This window comes from Misgurnus anguillicaudatus, chromosome 11 (genome assembly GCF_027580225.2).
Source record: "Misgurnus anguillicaudatus chromosome 11, ASM2758022v2, whole genome shotgun sequence".
Taxonomy (NCBI): domain Eukaryota; kingdom Metazoa; phylum Chordata; class Actinopteri; order Cypriniformes; family Cobitidae; genus Misgurnus; species Misgurnus anguillicaudatus.
Window position 1 is genome coordinate 6,595,097 of NC_073347.2, and position 19,254 is coordinate 6,614,350.

General features: G+C 37.6%; 1 protein-coding gene across 1 annotated transcript in view; it reads right to left on the reverse strand.

Moving 5' to 3' along the window:
- Window positions 1–11,145: 11,145 nt before the first annotated feature.
- Window positions 11,146–19,254, reverse strand: part of myom2b (myomesin 2b) — a 66,480-nt gene continuing 58,371 nt past the window's right edge. The window contains exons 33-36 of the mRNA XM_073872922.1: window positions 19,182–19,218; window positions 19,009–19,031; window positions 18,863–18,918; window positions 11,146–12,043 (exon numbers count right to left, since the gene is read on the reverse strand). Coding sequence (XP_073729023.1) covers window positions 11,618–12,043; window positions 18,863–18,918; window positions 19,009–19,031; window positions 19,182–19,218 — 542 coding nt within the window. The 3' untranslated portion in view covers window positions 11,146–11,617. The remainder of the gene's footprint in view (window positions 12,044–18,862; window positions 18,919–19,008; window positions 19,032–19,181; window positions 19,219–19,254) is intronic.

Consider the following 19,254-nt stretch of genomic DNA (forward strand, 5'->3'; position numbering starts at 1 on the left):
TACATCCAAAACCGCAAACTTTCCTAGTAGGCGAGAAACAGAATGTGACAAAATATGTAGGGGAGAGCAGGGGCGAAAGTACAGTCTTTCAGAAAAAACTCATTTTTAAAGATAATGTTATATTTCTGTTGTGGTCAAGTGTGGTCCACCAAAGCGACAATGGTAAGAAAATAGGACAAAATAGTTGAGTACCAAATACTTGACAGTGACACGTAAACAGAAATACGTGACATGTTCAAAACGTGTCAGTGTCACGGAAAAGACTTACAAAATGATGTGACTATAGGTACGTAATTTCATGATACTGGGTTGCTTATTTTGACAAAACATGTGATGCACATTGGTTCACATGATGCAACAAACACATATTTTGAAAACACGAGCAACACACATGACTCTCTGAACACATACTTTGAATTGGCGCCCCTCGGAATTTTGGAACATTCATAAATGTACAAATCCAAAGTACTCATAAAAAGTACCTATTACTTCCAGCTAGCTTCTGAAGTGTGCCTTCGATAGACACTTTTCTATCTCATGAGGCCATTCGAAAGGATTTATGAACGGAGATGACACAATTCAACTGACACTGGTCACATGACAAAGGCAACATGGCAAATGTACAGTAGTATGTTTGGATATCATTTGTACTACACAAGTTCATACTTCATACATACTTATTATAAGCTTGTTAAGTATTTACCGATTCAAATAAGTACCTACTCAAGACAGTATGCGATTTTGGATGCAGCTGAAGAAGCAGCAGCCTGTTACCAAACACAAGAATAGCAAATGTGATTGCCTACTCTGGATTGTTGAGTTCCTTTCCAACCCCCTTTTCAAGGGCTTTGGATTATTATTTTACCGTGGAAAATACACTGGTGGACACATTCACAATTAGACTTTTAGCACAATGAGTCTCTTAAGAACTGTTTATGTTATGCTAATGACCTCTAAAAGCCTATTTTTTCTGTTTTTATTGTGTGTTCTTTTTAAGTTCAGTGTGGGCATTAAAATACAATATTCTTATTTAATTGAATAGTTGTAAGTCTCACCCTTTTTACTCTCATTATCTCATTCAGTATGTGAACCAAATTGTAATTTTGTTATGCAACTAAACTGACGGTTGATTTTTGCAACTTTAAAGGGGACATTTCACAAGACTTTTTTAAGATGTAAAATAAATCCTTGGTGTCCCCAGAATACATATGTGAAGTTCAAGCTCAAAATACCCCACAGATCATTTATTATAACATGTTACAATTGCCACTTTGTAGGCGTGAACAAAAATGTGCCGTTTTGGGGTGTGTCCTGTTAAATGCAAACGAGTTGATCTCTGCACTAAATGGCAGTGCCGTGGTTGAATAGTGCAGATTAAGGGGAGGTATTATCCCCTTCTGACATCACAAGGGGAGCCAAATTTCAATTACCTATTTTTTTCACATACTTGCAGAGAATGATTTGCCATTGACCAAAACTAAACAACTGAGTTGATCTTTAACTTTTATTATCGTCATTACATGCTTACTTATATACACATTTGCATGTTTTAAATGGTTTTATTGACACAGGGCTACATTTACCAATGTTTTAAAAAAAATGTATGTCTGTTTGCAACAATCTCACAAGTGATCAGCAACTGCTTTCCTATAACAAAACAGCTGGAATGTTGGCACTTGTTAAGTTAAGTGATGAATGTCTGATTTTGTGCTGTGAGAAATTTCTACTTCTCACTTCTGAAGCCATCATAAGAAGTTGTTGCTTTCTGGTTATTTGTTGTCCAAGACCAAGGGTAATCCCAAATTGTCGGTTTGAGGCTCACGGCTGGCTGGTTGCGAGTGCGGTGCCATTGAGTAAGGCACCTCCATTGCTCCCCGGGTGCTGGGATAGCTGTTCACTGCTCCAGGTGTTTGTGTGTTCACAACTTGCAGCATGTGTTCACTACTTTCCGAATGTTTTAAATGCAGAGGTAAAATTCCAAGTATGGAATGCATAAAAGATAAGGTTGCCTCCTATTTGCATTTTAAGCATATTTAGAGACAAAGGGCTCTATCATACACCCGGCGCAATGCAGCGCAATGCGCGATGCAAGTGTCTTTTGCGCAATTATCATTTTCACATTTAGTGCCACGTTGTTTAAATAGCAAATGCATTTGCGCCCCCTTTTGCAACCATGGGTGTTCTGGTCTGAAAACGAGGTGTGTTTAGGCGCATTGTTGGCGCGTTGCTATTTTGAGGCAACTAAAATAGACTACGCCATTGACCAACAAAAACCTGCTCTAAAGTCTAAAGTCAATGGCGCAATGTGTTTTATGTTATTTAAAGAGCGCATTAGTAATATGCACCTTAACGGGATGACAACGCCGGTTTGCTTATCACATACATGAATGCGCAGCAACACAAAAACACTTTTAAATATGAAAGATTAAAGGATTGAATATAAAATAAAAATATTATTATTATTATAGTCTCTTGGACATAAATGAGGACCAATTATGAGACGTTAGAAGGCTGCTTCACCTGTAGCCTGGTAAGTTAATAAACACTTTGGTTTAAACAAATGCATCTGTTTTTAAATGTTTTTTTAAATGCTATTTATTTTACATGATGACTCTGTACCTGTGGATATGATGAGATGAGACACATTTTAAGTATTGCTTTGTAAAATCCCATGGCGCTAATCTAGTGCTGAAATGCTTCGGCTCTCCGCACGTTTGTAAATATTTATCTCTTGTTTGTATTTTTTGAGTACAAACATTTTCTTGCATATTTGCTAATTATTTTACGAGATTACATTACATTAATACATTTACAGCAATTAAAAACCTGCTATTTGTACTTCTATGACTGAAAGAAAACGTCTTTTAAAGGTTTTAATCCAAAAAATTAAAATTTTAATACAAATGAAAACACATTATTCTTAAATTGGTGGTCTTCTTCCTCCGCTTAGTTTTTCAGTTTACAAAGTCCGTCATCTAAATAGGGATTAGACATAGTGCCAGCGTAACTGGCTTTTAAAGGGAATGAGAGATAATACTCTCATTGGTTTATTGCACGTTACGCCCAAAACACACCCATTACGAAAATAGGAACAACCCTTTTCGACCTTGCGCTCGGCGCACAAACCATTTTTCCCGTCGTTAAATTAACAAAAGTGGCATCGGACACGCCCATTTAGACCGTGCGCTTTAGACCAGGCGCTTAGATCGTTAAAATAGAGCCCAAAGTGACAAAGCATATGATGACTAGTCACAAGACTTGTGAGAACCATATCTTACCGACATGGAGTCAGCATGCTGCTATTAGTTTATAATATAGAAACCCCGAAAACTCGATGAAAACATCTGGTATTGCACATGACAGATTTATTTTATATTTGATGTCATATCATCTGTTAATGTGACTGGTGTAATGTCCAACAGCCCACGGCAATATCACCAACAGTGTGGCATGTCTGGACGAAAACCACAAAATGTTAATGCTTTAAAGCATTAGATTCTCTCGGATTTCTGATTGCACCCTTCTTTTTGACAGTAAAAGCAGTACACGGGAATGACAGTTGTGTGAATTCATGCCATTGAAAATAAGTTTTAATTTCTGTTAATGAAATGCAGAGTAGTGCAGGCAGCTGAAAGCTTCACCGCATTGTCACAGTCATTTTAGGGCATGTGCTTGTGTTTATAAGAATCTTAACATTGTCTGTTGCCAAGGCTTTCTTTTTTTTGCTCATCACAGTGAAAGCTCGCACATCTTCAAAGCATCCTCACCCACACTCAGATTATCTCTGTGTGTGAAAATGCCTTTAGTGAAAATGTACTAGGCAACGATAACAATAGAAAACTTTTTGACTTTAAAGTATTTTCAGTTTTATAATGAATGTTTCTTTTCTGGGGCTCCTCAATAAAGTTATATGCATAGTATAGTTAAATATACACATACATATACAGGTACAGTATATACATTTGAGGAGTTTAGATGCATCTGTCATGATTTCTTGCAAATGAGCATTTTTTATCAGGCTCATATGTTTAGGTTCAGTAATTTCACTTTAATTGCAATGAAAAGGTTATTAGTCAGTCATTGAAATGCCTTATTTTTACACATGTTATATACGTCCAGTTTTGTAGTCCAATTCATGTCCAAGTTAAAGGTGCCAAAGAGTGCATTGAAATAATCTGTTAAATTGTTTTGTGATCTCTACATAGAAGGTATGCAGCTTTATTAAGTGCAAAAATGGTTTACATGTTCATTTACAAGGATTTGTCCTTTAGAATGAAATGGTCATGAATAAAAATGTTGAGCTCTGTTCTGATTGGTTGTTTCTCAGAGCAGCTCCTTCAGTAGCTCTGTGTGTGTGTAAACATATCTTATGTTTGAGTCTGTATTAAGCTGTCTGGGACAAATTTTGAAATCCTAAAAGATTTCTGGAATCCCAGGCTAAAATCTGCCGTCTTTGATCGCTAGTTTGACATGTTCACAGACAGCCGATTAATGACCGTAGCGATCAAAATTATCCTCCGACAAAAATCTGGCAGTGTCAGAAATTTTGAGACACAATCCTGCTGTGTGACATCTTCCTACGACAACCGGCAGATCAAGAACCAATAGAAGCACAGAACCCGATGATGCAATTAGTACGGCGACAACAACAAATCAACGCAGACAAATGTCAAAAAGAGCCAGGTGGACTATGCAGGAGGAGAAACTTGAGGAGTTATTAAAAGATAAAGAGTGTTTGTACAACGTGTCATCACCACTGTACCATGATAGGATATAAATGAAGCAGCCTGGAGAGAAACCGCCCTGGAAATTCAAATGGCAGGTACTCGTCTACTTCTTCTTTTTATGCTTATTATTAAAATGAACAGTAAATGTTGTTTCGGTTTGCTAGCCTTCGCTTCAGCGTGTGCTTGCACAGCCGTCGTCGATCGATGACGTAAAACTGCGGACACGTTTGTTTGCGTGTGTCTGATTTTTAAAAGTCTTTTAACTCGTACCGTCTGACATTGATGGAAACTGAGATCATACAGTGTGACATGGACCTAACTACGATATTGATCGCACAGTGTGGCAAGCAACAATCCTAAAGGACTATTTAAAATCGCACAGTGTATACCGGGCTTTAGATTGAGGAACAGATTTTAAGGAATAATCAATTGTTTGGAGATTGCTAATGGACGTTTCTGTGTGGTAAGTTTATGTTTTTCTCAGTATGAACGTAACTGTTACGTCAACAGTAGAACTTCAGCCTAAACGCTAATTAGCATATAGCATTAATTAGCATATAGCGCTAACGCAGCAGTCACAACTTTGTTTTTAGCATTGTAACAACATTGTACTTAATTAAATGTGTAATTTGGGGTGTACATCACGACTGTAATGTCAGAGTTGGTGTTATTTTGAGATTGGTCAGTTTTCCAGCGGTCTTTTCCATGCATGAGGTTTAGATAAGAAGGAGGAAACAATCGTGTTTGAGGCTCATGATGTGTCATTACCATGTACAGAACATTGTATTATTAATCTATGTCTAAATAAATACAGTTTTACATTATACACTCTAAAAACAAACGGTGCTATATAGCACCAAAAGTGGTTCTTTGCTCGTAATCATAGAAGAACCGTTTTTATAGCACCGGTGAAGCACCTGTGTAGAACCATATGGGGGCCATATAGCACCACTATAGCACCAAATATGGTTCTACATGACACTATGTGGTTCTACACAGGTGCTTCACAGGTGCTATATGGAACTAAAAACGGTTCTTCTATGATTACGAGCAAAGATCCACTTTTGGTGCTATATAGTACCATTTTTTTTAGAGTGTATGGCACCTTTAAGACCAAGACCAGAGATTGAATGTCGAGTCAGAGTCATGACCGAGTCCACATCCAGCTTTATCTGGTCTTGACTCGGACTCAACTACAACGTTGCTTTAGTCATTTCATTGTTATTCAACACATTAGCTGCAAAACCCTCTAAGTGCATGCAAGCTTTTTTGGCAAAAACCTTCTCTTCTAAACAAATCCACTTCTTTGGACAAGACACAGTAAACAATTGCGAAAACACAAACTTGAAACATTGCAGATTATGAAAATCAGAGAGTAAAAATAAAGAAACTGAAGAACATTTTACGTGGCGCTGTGGTGACTGCCACATTTGGATTGTTTTCAGGTCCAAGTACTACTCAGAAGGGACCCAAGTTTGAATGTATTTCAGTCGTTTCAAGCACCTTCGTTCATCCAATTCATCTTCTGTGCACTTTGAGGACCTTGCTAAAAAAATCGAAGGATTCTGCCAACAAACCAGGATTTCTGAATGGCCTGAGGTTGTGGTTAACCAAAAGTATTTGATAAGTTTTAGGTCAATATCATTATCTTATTTTTTGATGGAGGTGGCATTTAGATCTGATCATCTCATATATTACATATAGTTATTCAGCATAGGAAATAAAATGACTGAAATAATTGAATTATATTTTGAATGGTGTTTGCATTTTACTGCTCTAATTTTACTGTGCTTTTTATTTGTCCACTAAGTTTAGTGTTTTCATTAGACTAATTTCATTATCACCAAATGACTTGTGAGTAAAACAGCCTCAAACCAGGGATGCATTAATGTGTCTAAAACCTAAAAAATGCTTTCATTACAGACAGTACCTACAGTGGAGAGCATTAAGGCATGTGTGAGTTGTTCAGTGTTTACACAACATCCAGTCTGCTTTCATCTGCTCCATTTTCAAAGACAGCATAGATGTATCCTGGCTATATCTCACAATCCCACGTGAGTGCTTTGGCAGGTTGATGAAAAGATTTATACATGTTCACATATATATATTTGAATATAAATCCATTTCTTATTGACTTTGATGATGTCTGATGTTATGATGGCCTGTTTGAACCCATTTTTTGTTTAGGAGCTACAGTACTATACATTTGTTGACATTTGTCAGATTAAGTAATTCACCCCTATAAACCTTGATTGTAGTAATCTAATGTTATTTACAAGACCAGGGATGGTTGTAGCACATGTCAGTTGTAACTTTTACAAGAATTAAAGTGTTATTTTTTTTCAAAATACCTTTTTTGTAATACTACATATTACCCTGGTGGATATCTTACTGTTACCTCATCTCACCCCAAATTATGCTACAACTAACCCGGACTATAAAGTAAAAGAACGGCAGATATAAAATGATCCAAAATGTTTGGTCAGGTATACACAGGTTAATATTTTTGTGTACAAACATTTTGGCTTATCTTATTTTTTATTAATGTAATGCATTTATTTTAGTCCTGGTTATTATATTCTTACCTGTGTCATCCAGCGCCAGTGGTGTTGTAGCAAATCAAGTTTCCTATATTGGATTACCACCAAATTACTGTTTTTAGTCCATGTTGCATAGTTTTATTATTTGCCCTTCCCTTAAAATCTTTGCTTAACACTTAGCCCCTTTTCCTTTGGGGTGACAGGTTGGAGAGATTTGGTAACAGGACACCAGTGCCACCATGTGTCCCATTCGAAGCTCTGATGTAAGATTCATGCTGTGTGTTGTTTCAGCGTTGGTCAGCCACGGGGGAGTACAGCTATATCACTCCATTAGAATTCAGAGACGATAATCTATCACGCAAGAATGGCATTTCCAAGCTGCGCATTATAAAGTCAATACTTTTCTGTTTGATCAAATCATTTATCATGTTAGGCTTGATGTGTCTTTTGCCTTGGAAGGAGTTATTGAGATGTTGAGTTGCCATAGAAATCGGAGTTCAGAGCGAATGATTCAATGTTCATCTTTTAATTCATGCTCATTTACTTACATTTTAATTATTTCAGTAAAATGTCTTTTGAAGTGAAGTGATTACTGGAGTTATTTCATCACTGTACTATTAAAAATCTCAATTTATTCATTATTATAAAAGAAGTTACGAAAAGCTTTATCAGAAAATGTGGACACTGTAAAAAATGCATCATGAAGTTAAAACCTTATTCAACCTCATATTTTAAGTTTTGACCTGTGATAAGTTGACATAAATTGTTTAACTTAATTTGTTAAAGGTGCACTGTGTAACTTTCTCTTGACAGAAATGCAATATAATATACATAACTATATTTTCAGTAGTATATAAACACCTTACAAAATGAACTGTATTTTTTTATCTACATACACTACGGGTCACTGTCATGTTTCTACAGTAGTCCTAAACGGACAAACTGTTATACGGAGCGGGTTTCATCCCTACATTCTCTCAGACGATGACATGTTTGTCCTGCGGTGGCTACCAGTGATGCGCAGGTCAATGTATAAACAACCCGCACCCGACCGACGTTTTCAACTAACCCGCCCGCAACTCGGACCGCAAAAAAAAAAAAATTAAAATTGTACCCAACCCGCTTCCTGGCCTGCATTTTTTTTTAAAGTAGTAATTTGAAAATAGTTACTTGGCATATTTATTTCAAATGACCAGACCGACCGCGACCCGAATATCATTAAAAATATTTTTGGGTGACTCGTAACTGCGGGTAAGCACAGGCACCCGCTCATTTTGGATCAACCCGCTCATGACTGGTGGCTACCATACTATGTGTTTTAAAATTGAGGGGAGAGTTGTTGGTTGCAATTCAAAAGCTCACCACTGGATGCCGCTAAAATGTACAAACAGCAGTGTTGCGTGGGTCAATGTATAAACAACCCGCACCCAACCAACGTTTTCAACAAACCCGCCCGCAACTCGGACCGCAAAAATAAAAAAATAAAAAATTGTACCCGATCCGCTTCCTGGCCCACATTTTTTAAAAGTAGTAAGTGTTTAAAATAGTTACTTGGCATCTTTATTTCAAATGACCAGGCCGACCGCGACCCGAATATCATAAAAAATATTTCTGAATGACTCGTAACCGCGGGTAAGCATGGGCACCTGCTCATTTTGGATCAACCCGCTCATGACTGGTGGCTACCATACTTTATGTGTTTTAAAATCGAGGGATGAGCTGTTGGTTGCAATTCACAAGCTCACCACTAGATGCCGTTAAAATGTACAAACATCAGTGATTTGCGGGTCAATGTATAAACAACCCGCACCCAACCAACGTTTTCAGCTAACCCGCCCGCAACTCAGACAGCAACAAAAAAATTGAAATTGTACCCCACCGCTTCCTGGCCCGCATTTTTTAAAAGTAGTAATTGTTTAAAATACTTAATTATAAAACGGCCCGTTCAGGTTCTTCATTCTGATTGGTTGAAACGCGTTCTAAGCTGTGATAAAATAACCCCGGTAAACCCATGGTTCAGACCGCATTACATATGTATCACTGCGTACTGATTTATGAAAATAAACACCACAGTCTTTAATCAGATTTTTAATTTTTCTGCAATTGCACAATTAATGGAGATATCCAGATAAATGTCAGTAAATATTGTTGAGTAATCTCATCAATAAAGAGAAAACGTTCTCTGAGGCGTGTCTCCCTTAAATTCATAGGTCCGCTATTATCCACTGGGTGGATACCCAACTTAAACACTGACACATTCACTCAACATTGAAAACACTGTGTAGTACTGTTCATGGCTCTGAATCTGATCTCTTACAAAAGTTATTCACAAAAATGAAATTAACTCCATTTTAAGCGGAAAATTTGATAGGTGATAAGATAACAAATGAATGTAGGATGAAACAGGATTTTTTTTAAAGCGGATGGTCTGTTCTTTCATTTGATATATTTTATGTTTATTTAAAGAAGATAATTTTTCTGTAAGGCATTAAACTAAAACTGGGAGGCAACTTAAAAAAAAACACTGACGGGGAAATAGTTAAAGTTAAGAATGCTTCCACACATTTTTGATCATCACTTCAACAGTTGCACGATATAAATTTTAAAAATAAACACCACAGTCTTTAATCATATTTTCATTGTGTCTTTGCTGCGTCTGTGTTGGTTGTGAACTGCGCTCTGTTGCAGCCACACTTGATTCTGAGGAACTACTTTGTTTGGCGGAAGAGCAATATTTGTACTAATATAATTACAACTTATTTGTATTTTATTTTATGAAATCCTGCTAACGTTACGCATATGAAGTAACCGTTTTATAAAAACAATAAGCCCCGCAAAGCAGTGGGGTTACCCACTGCTTCTTGGGGCTTATTGCTTTATTGGCATCTTTATTTCAAATGACCAGACCGACCGCGACCTGAAAATCATTAAAAATATTTTTGGATGACTTGTAACCACGGGTGACCGCAGGCACCCGGTCATTTTTGATCAATGCGCGCATCACTGACACAAATCACCTTTAAGTTAAAGTAACATAAAAATATATGTTGCTTTGACAAAAACGCTTTGTTTCCAGCGCATGCTTACGAATGCCATACTAAGGCATAAATATTGTATCTGATTTTCAAATGTAAGACCTGACACAAATACAGTAACTGCAGCAGCAGGCTTGCGTTGTGTCTGACAGTGATTTATAGGTTAGAACAAAGTATTTGTTTTAATAACTGACATAAATGATACATTGGGAATTGGAAGTGAAACTATTTCAAACTTGATCAACATTAAAATCCTATTTACATGAAAGAGGGGTACACTTAACACCCAAATGGTAATAAATCTACACTAGGTATAATTTAAACAGCTTAAATCACCATTTCGTATGTAGGTTGCATCAAGCATGACTTTCACATAGTAATGCTTTATAAGCTTATATTGTGATATATGCAACATATTTTTCAATGTCTGAAGAACTCGCCTTAAGTTGGAATGTGTCCATTTGTGTTTTCGTATTTTGTTATTATATTTCTTAAAGACTGCTTATGTGTCCAGATACTTTCCGAGGCCGCTGTAAATCAAACGTATCTATTTCAAAAGAGATCGAAAAGTGGTTGTGTATGGAAAATTGCCAAGCAATTCAAATAGCAAGTCATGCATTGTGGTGAAGTGCTGGTCTATACTTGGCAGCAAAAAAGCTCGATCTAGGTGTTCCATATACATGAAATGATTTGTGAAGTACAGGGTGCAACCGGCCTTAGAGCCGAAGAAAAGTGCTGATGCGTTTCAAATGAGCTGGCGGCTTCTCTAATCGCATTCATATTTTACTATCAGCTCGCGTGTTGGTGTTGTTTGCGATGGAAACGCAGAGACAACACGGGATGGTGGTTTCAACCTCTTTTATTAACACCAAAGCAGGAGAGAAAGGTGAGGACATGGGGAGAGGCTGAGATGGGCTTGTTGCTGCCGCTGGAGGTCCTGCTCTCAGGTCATCCATCCACCAGGATTGCAAAACCCTCCAGTGGCTAATTGAAAGAATAGCATTTAAAAACAGAGATTTAATAAACTAACATCAAAGCTTTTTTCCACGCACCTCCGGGAAGAGGGAGCAAAATTCATCCGAGCCCACTCAGCTTAGGCAACCACTGCTTCACACGTTTTCTCGTGGCGCTAAATATAACTTGCTCCGCCCTCTATCACACACACTTCCCACACATTTTTGTATTAGATGCTTGCTCATATCATGGTGCTTTATGGGTGATAAAAGCTATCTACTTCATAATTCTACTTCCATTATTCCTTGACACACACTATAATCAAATTTGGGCTGGCAGGGAAATTGGGAGAACCGGGCCGTTACTTCTTTCTAATGGGAGTGGGGGACTTCATGCCACGGGTTGGGGCTGGAGATTTGGCGCTTTGAGTTGATGGCTTGGCGGCAGGGGGAGTGGGGCTGGAAGCCTTCGTTTCGGGAAGTATAATGGGACCTGTGGGAGGCAAGATCCTCTTGAGCGCCGGAGAGGGTTTGATGTCCGGGATCTTGTCGCCGTGCTTGTACACGCTGACGAGGATGTCGATTGACTCGCCGCCATACCTGTTTTGCACCGTCATGGTGAACTTGCCGGAATCTTCGAGGGTGACGCCTTTGATGGTGAGACTGGCGAACTTGCTCGAGTCCATGGAGATGACAAAATGATCACTGAGCTCTACTTCCTGATCACCTCTAGACCAGGTGACCATAGGTTTGGGGTCACCACACACTGTGCAGGTCAAACTAAGAGTCTGGAGAAAATGAGAATGACGTTTGAAAAAATGAATTATCAAAGGAAGAAAACTGTATAAAAATGAATATTAATTGATATATAAAAATTGTATCTAATCAAGCAAGAGGCATAAATATGTAGTCATGAGAAACAGCGTGACTATATTATAGAGTGTTTTGTTGAAATTTTTTTTTTAATATTCTAGGTGTTACCAATTGAAGTATTTTTTAAAATGTTTTTCACCTTAAATTTTTCACTTAAAGTAAATTATTTAAAATTATTCATGAATTGAATAAGTAATTATTTTAGGTGTTATGAATTAAAGAACTTTTTTAACTCATTCCCCACCTCTGACGAGTTTTCTCGTCAATTAAAAGAAAACATTTGCCTGAAAAACCTGTTCCTGATTAGTTTTTAAGGAAATCTGTAATACCGCGATTATTCACTAGATGGCTAGATTACCCAATTTATAGAAAAACTGAAGCAAAAAATTATTATTAATTTTAAACTCTGTTTATGTTTTGATAATCGTTCTGAATCTGCAATTTTTTCAGATTTTTACAAAAAATGTTGTATTTTTAAGAAAAATACCCATATTTAAGAGTTTAAAAACAGAGAAAAAAAAATAGATATGATGAAACGTTATTTTTCCTTTTTGGTTTGTTTGTTTATTTATTGTTTGTTTGAAAGCAGAGGGTCTGTTTTTTATTTGATATATTTGTATGTTTATATATTTTTAGAAGAAAAATTTCCTGGAAGGCATTTTCTGAAAATGCTGGCAGGGAATTTGTTCAAAAAAAAAAAAGGCTGGCGGGGAATGAGTTAAGTTAAGCACCTTTCACAAAGCAGAAAAAAGTATTTTGGATATTTTTAAAGAATATTTCTTGTTAGTAAATAACCTCAAAATGTAAAAAAGTTAGTTCAATTTAAAAAAGTAATTTACCTGGTTGTCTTAAACATTTGAGTTAATTCAATTTAAAAATATATTGGTTGACACAACAATTTTTACTTTAACTTTTTTGAGTTAACTAATATGTTGAATTAAGTTGAATTAACTCCAGGCAACCAGGTAACTTACTTTTTTGAGTTGAATTTAAACTTTTAATAGGCTAATAAAAATAAGTCGAAATATATTCTCTGTAAACAAGCACTTGGGATTAGGATGACCAGATGAGATTGGCTGAAATTCGGGACGGGGGACAGATGTTTGGGGGGGGTCATCCAAAAATAGTTGAATTTATTTTATTTAATAATAAAAGATAATGAATTTCAAACTGAAGTTACTAAATCAATCATTTTTTATTAATATAAGTACATATAAATGTATATACGTATACAAATACGTATAGAAGTATTTTTTATTGAACACAGTGCCTCGCCCTCGACCAATCTGACTCCTTCACGCGATTGACTGTCACTGCCTGCACTTTCAACTGTCCTCGCGGCTGCTGCAACTTTCGCTCTTTTAATAAAACAAAAAGGGGACAAAAAGCTCTTATTGTCTTTGTGCATATGGATGAATTAGATAAATTTATAGAAACAAAACAACTTTAAATTCATACTTGAGCTATAGCCTACCGAGATTGTGGAGGCTCGACGTCAGCATATTTCGCGGAGGTTTTAACTGCTGCCAGCACTCCCGTGCCTCATCAGTGCATATCTTAATGCGCGCCTACAGTTTATATATAAAGTGTATTGGCTGCATGACTCAACCTCCTTGCTCATGTTTTATCAGACAATAACTACTAAAGATTTTGCTTCAGTACAATTTTCAAGACAATTAGATTCGGGATTCGGGACAGCAGCTTAGATTTTTGGACTGTACCGATTTTTTCGGGACGTCTGGACACCCTACTTGGGATGCATCATATTGGTACCAAAGAGTTATAAATTAGTACCGCAAATGGACATACTGCTACAAAATGTATACATATCTGTTCCTAAATTGTATATATTAGGACCTTTTTAAAGGGGGTAGTACCTGTTTACCCCATTATCAGCGATGAACCATTCATTTAAATCAGTGTATTAGGTCTGCACTTTTAATGTTTTTACCCTTTCTAAAGAAACATTTAGCTTTTTCATAACAATGCCACCAATTCACTTCATTTTCATTCGCTTTACATCCTTACAAAACTAGCTTTTTCAGTTTTACATGACATGTTTCATACAGTAATGGACAAACACTGCAGCTCATTTAGGCTTTTTACTGAAGGGAACTATAAAAGATCATTTATACAGTACAGTTCAATCTGAAGAAAGCACAAAAGCACAATGTACGTGATCGCTGTAGATCATGTGAAAGGTCTTCTCTCCTACACAAATTCACCTAAATATTGGCTTTAATGGATCCGAGAGCCGGTGACCTGCTGTGTTTATTTGATCTGAAGGAGAAAAGGATGCAGGCATTTCCAGCATCGACTATTCGGGCGAATGGTAATCCCACCGATATTTTTTCACAGGCAGAATTCCCAGTGGGCTTCCTGCTGCTTCTCAGCAACGGATTACGAGGGAGAAGACAATGGACACTGGATCTAAGAAGCCGAGGAGTGAGACGCCCTCCAGCACACACTCCCAAAGCTGAAGAGGAAACAATCTCAACGATACACATGCCTGCGGCATTACACATCACTGATGTGCCCCATCGTTTTCATTACCAAAAATTTCTGTCGTTTACTTTGTAATACACTCACAATGGGCAAGCATCCAGTAGGGTAGCTGGATTATGAATGCGGAGCTTGCATTTTTGTTTAAGAGCCTAAATGAACCATTGAAAACCCCTTTTGTTATTTAAACTGCAGTGTCTCTGAATTACTTTTTTGATGTTGGGCTGCTTTTCTAGGCAACATCTACATGCATTCCTGCAAGTGTCATTTGCCCCATGCCTTTTTCTGATATCTCTGTGTTAAAGTTATGGGGTTTAGCGGTGGGTTACAAATACGATGTGGCCATAAATGTAAAAGACTAGATATAACTTTACACAAACAAGATCAGTAAGTGATTTATAATAGGACCAAACATGCTCTACATTAACTCTCAATGATATCACACAGTGCCTGAAAATAGTCCCCTGCTATTAAAAGTTACTAAGGAGACAGCTGTTGCGTAATATCATTGCGCCTCCTGCAGCCATGTTACGGCAGCAAAGTCTTTGATTATTACGCCAGAATGAGAGTATAGTTCATAGCCATATCTGCCTAGAAAATCACAACTTTTAATTTTCCGTTATTCTAAGTACACGATGTAACTACAGAATAGTCAAGTTTTAAAAAATATCGAAACTCTTTGGTTATTTTTGAGCGTGATGCTAACGGTCTAATCAGATACAATGAATTATGCTAAGCTATGCTAAAAGTGGTACCGCCAGACCCGGAGATCAGCTGAATGGATTCCAAAACAGTAAGAATCAAATGTTTAACTCTAGGGGAGCTGGAAAATTTACTGGCCAATCTTTGGCGGTTGCGCTGTTACTTATGAGTCTTCATGTGTAATTGCGAGTTGACATGGACAGAAGTATGATAACCGAAGCGTGGAGGCTATGCTGTAGGATGTACACACAACTATAATGAGCCCTTTATTGTCTTATAAATAAACAACCCGGTCTCACGGCAGTTCATGATATAATCCCAAAATTTAAATCTACTGATTTGTGTTCATGGACATGAATTTCTCTTTTATCCATGTAAATCAGTATGGAATCGTTTTTTCTGCCGTGTTAACCTTAGTAACGGTCGACTCATGGGTTAGATTTGCACACCAAACCAATAGAAAAACACTATTTCCCAGAAAATGTCAATGGTTTCCAATGAGGAGTAGCCTACAGAATATAAACAAAATAAAAGCAAGGATAAAATCTACTGATTAAATGTTGAATAATGGAGCACTTAAAGTTTAAAAACTAATTAACAAATGAGGAAAAACAATGCTGCGTTCTGTGCTCCCGAATGGCAGAAAGAAAAATGTGGTGCACACACAACAGACACTTAGATTAAAAGTCCTGTTGAATGGCACAAAGAGGAAACAAGCAGGGTTTAAATTGGGCCGGGCCCCGGCACATAGGCTGAAGGTCTCACTCCGCTCTTGCCAGTGTACCCACTGCGCTGGTGAGTCTGTACTCGCGAAGGGAATAATGTGTTTCCATTCATTATGGGGCATACTCACCAACGCAAGTTCAATGATTTGCGTGAGCAGGTTACATACAAAGTCAATGCAAAGACGCAATCAGACGCATCCTCACACAGGGCGATGCAAATGACGCGAATCGGGTGGCGCAACTTCCGCGAAAAAACACACTTCTCCCTTTAAACGCATCTTCTGCCGCAAGTTATGCAACTCAAGCGAAAAAACTCAACTTCAAGAACGCGCTCTCATGCACGATCATTTGACATTGTAGAGACGAGAGAGAGGTAAGAATGGTGTCCACGTCGAGAAAACTTAATAGAAGACTAGAAACGTGTAAAGGATTAAAGTATGTATGTATCTCACTCATCTCATTACAGTAAGTTAACTGGATAACGCTGGATATAACTCATTGTATAGTTTAATAAAATAATGTATTTTGATTACACAAATCAAACCTAACTATAGTGATTGTTTTAGCTGCTGACCAACATAGAGAATCTCTATGGCTACTTTATAAGACATGTTGATGATACGGTACTGTGTGTTGTGGTTAATTGAGTCTTTTTGGGTATCTTATGCCTAGAATTATTCAATTAGGTTGATTCTTTTAACTTCGTTTAAAGTTTGATCAATTGTGCATAATGACATGTGCAACAAATGGATATAGTGTGTCAAACTCATAGATTTGCATCATTTAAAATTCAGATGCTCTTTTTTAAAATATTTGGGGTCAACCTCTGGCACAGCTTTAAAGCTGAAACTTATCAAATCCTATCAGAGGTCCAGAATGTCATTGAAACACACCAGTGGCTTTGCTGTCATCAGGATTAAACATGTTAGCCCTCGAAGTACCCCTCTCCACAGAGCCCCCTCACATAACAAATCTCAATTTAACCCCTGGAAACAAGTTAGGTTGAAAGTCGTTCTTGAGTGACGTGAAAAAAAGGGGAATTTAGTCCAAACTCTCAGAAAAAAGGTACAAAGTTGTCACTGAGATGCTATCTTTTAAAAAGGTCCTAATATGTAACATTTGGGTACAGATATGTACCTCTAAGGTACCAGTGTGTACCTTTGAGGTAACAATATACACTTGTTAGGTACAAAAGTAGGGTACCACCCCACTGACAATTTTTTAGCTTTTTTCTGAGTGTGCATCAATTCAATTCAATTTTATTCACAATTGTTTAATTGTTTCAAAGCAGCTTTACGTGCATAAAAACAAGACAAAGCACAGAAAAATCAGAGGACAAAACAGTAACAAAGTACAGCGGCTCAGATTAAACCGTACTAGTGAGCGGTGTAATATTGTAACGTATACAGATCTTTAAGTGGCCCAAAAGAAGTGCCGGTACTCTATTTTTTTTTTTTTTTTGCTGACTGGACTTCTATATTGAAGGGGTTTATATTCAGCAGTCAACAGACGACCTTGTAAAAAATAATAAATCCTTATATAAGTTTGTGGATTTGCTTGAGCTAGAAATAGCTATTGAACATACATAAAATGTGCAAAAGGTAGATATGTAAGTAAAATGAGGCTGACTGACAACAAAGGCGACGCATGCGCTTTTAACTTGTAAACTCAAGGGTGTATGGGTAATGTAGTCTCTGCTCTCGGTGGGACGAATTAGTAAGTGTACATTGTGAAGAGCGCTCTGAAAAGCGGCAGCGCAGCCAAAGGATTAAAACCTCTGATTTAAACAGACGTGCAAATGAGCGTTCCGGTACGCTAAAAGCATGTTCTGGGCTCACGGAGAGGTGGTGGTACGCTCAAGAGCTATATTTAGAAGTGGCGGTACTGAGTACTGGTGCGTTCCGGCCCACTTTAAGCACTGAACGTATATAAGAGAGTTGTAAGTTAAGATATTGTCAGCTGTTTCCTAAGGGGTAAAAAAACTCCTAGGAGAAAATCCCTGTGGGGAAAAGTCCTAGGTAGAAAAAAATGTCATGCCTATTTCTTAAACTGCTATGACACTCTGTAAAAATAAAGGTGGTACAGCGATTCCACAGAAGAACCATTTTTGGTTCCTTAAAGAACCATTCTTAACTCTTTCCCCGCCATTGACGAGTTATCTCGTCAATTAAGAGAAAAATTGCCCTGCCAAATGCCGCTTTCCTGGCGGGTTTTTACGGTAATCTGTAATTCCACTATTATCCACTAGACGGCACTCTTACCCAATTTATAAAAACTGAAGCAAAAACGTACAAATTTTAAACTCCGTATATGTTTTGATAATCGTTTTGAATCTGATCTCTAACAAAATTTCTTTACAAAAATTTTATTATTTAAGTTTTTCGCTCAAAATTTGGTCTTTTTGAAGAGACCTACCTATATTTGATTGTTTTTGTTTGTTTGTTTTATTTGATTTCTTTTCCTGCCGGTGGATGCTGGGCACAACGTCACGCAACACTTCAGTTGCTTAGCAACAGCAGATGCTACTGGAGCGCCCAAGTGCTTTGGAAAGAAGAGGAAAGTGGCACGGTCTCGTTTTCAGCAAGGTTATAGACGCGAAATGTGAAGTGGCCCTTATTCAGCTTATTCTTCTAAGCATTGTAGATATCACAACTCGTGAGATCCACAAATCAGAGAGACTCCCGAATTTCAAAAGTGTTTTTGTAATCTGGTGTCTTTTTGTGGGTGCTTTACAATTTCCGTGGTCGCTCGAGCATGAATGAAATGTATTTTAGTATGGTTCACACATGCAAAGCTTAAACCAACCTTCTTTTCCATGATAGTCACAACATCAGGAAGACCACCAACCACTTTGCCACGATCTGACAATAAAAACATCATGAGGTTAAATCAAGGAATACCATTACATGTCAGGACCACCAAGTGTGCCAGGAATGACTGAGAATACTCACTCTTTTCGGCAAATGCTTCCGCTCTGTAGGGCAAGAGAAAAGAGAATCGTTACGAGTTCATTACCAGACCTCAATATTTTACCCAAACACTGACATGCAGCACACATGCTCTGCATTGCTAAATGTGTATGCCGTGAAAAGTCATGTGGCCTGAGAGGCAACGTTTATCTTACTTGAGTCTTTGGAATTCTGCATAGGCCTTTTCATAGGCTACGGGTGGGGGGAGAAAGGAATGGATTAAAGTTA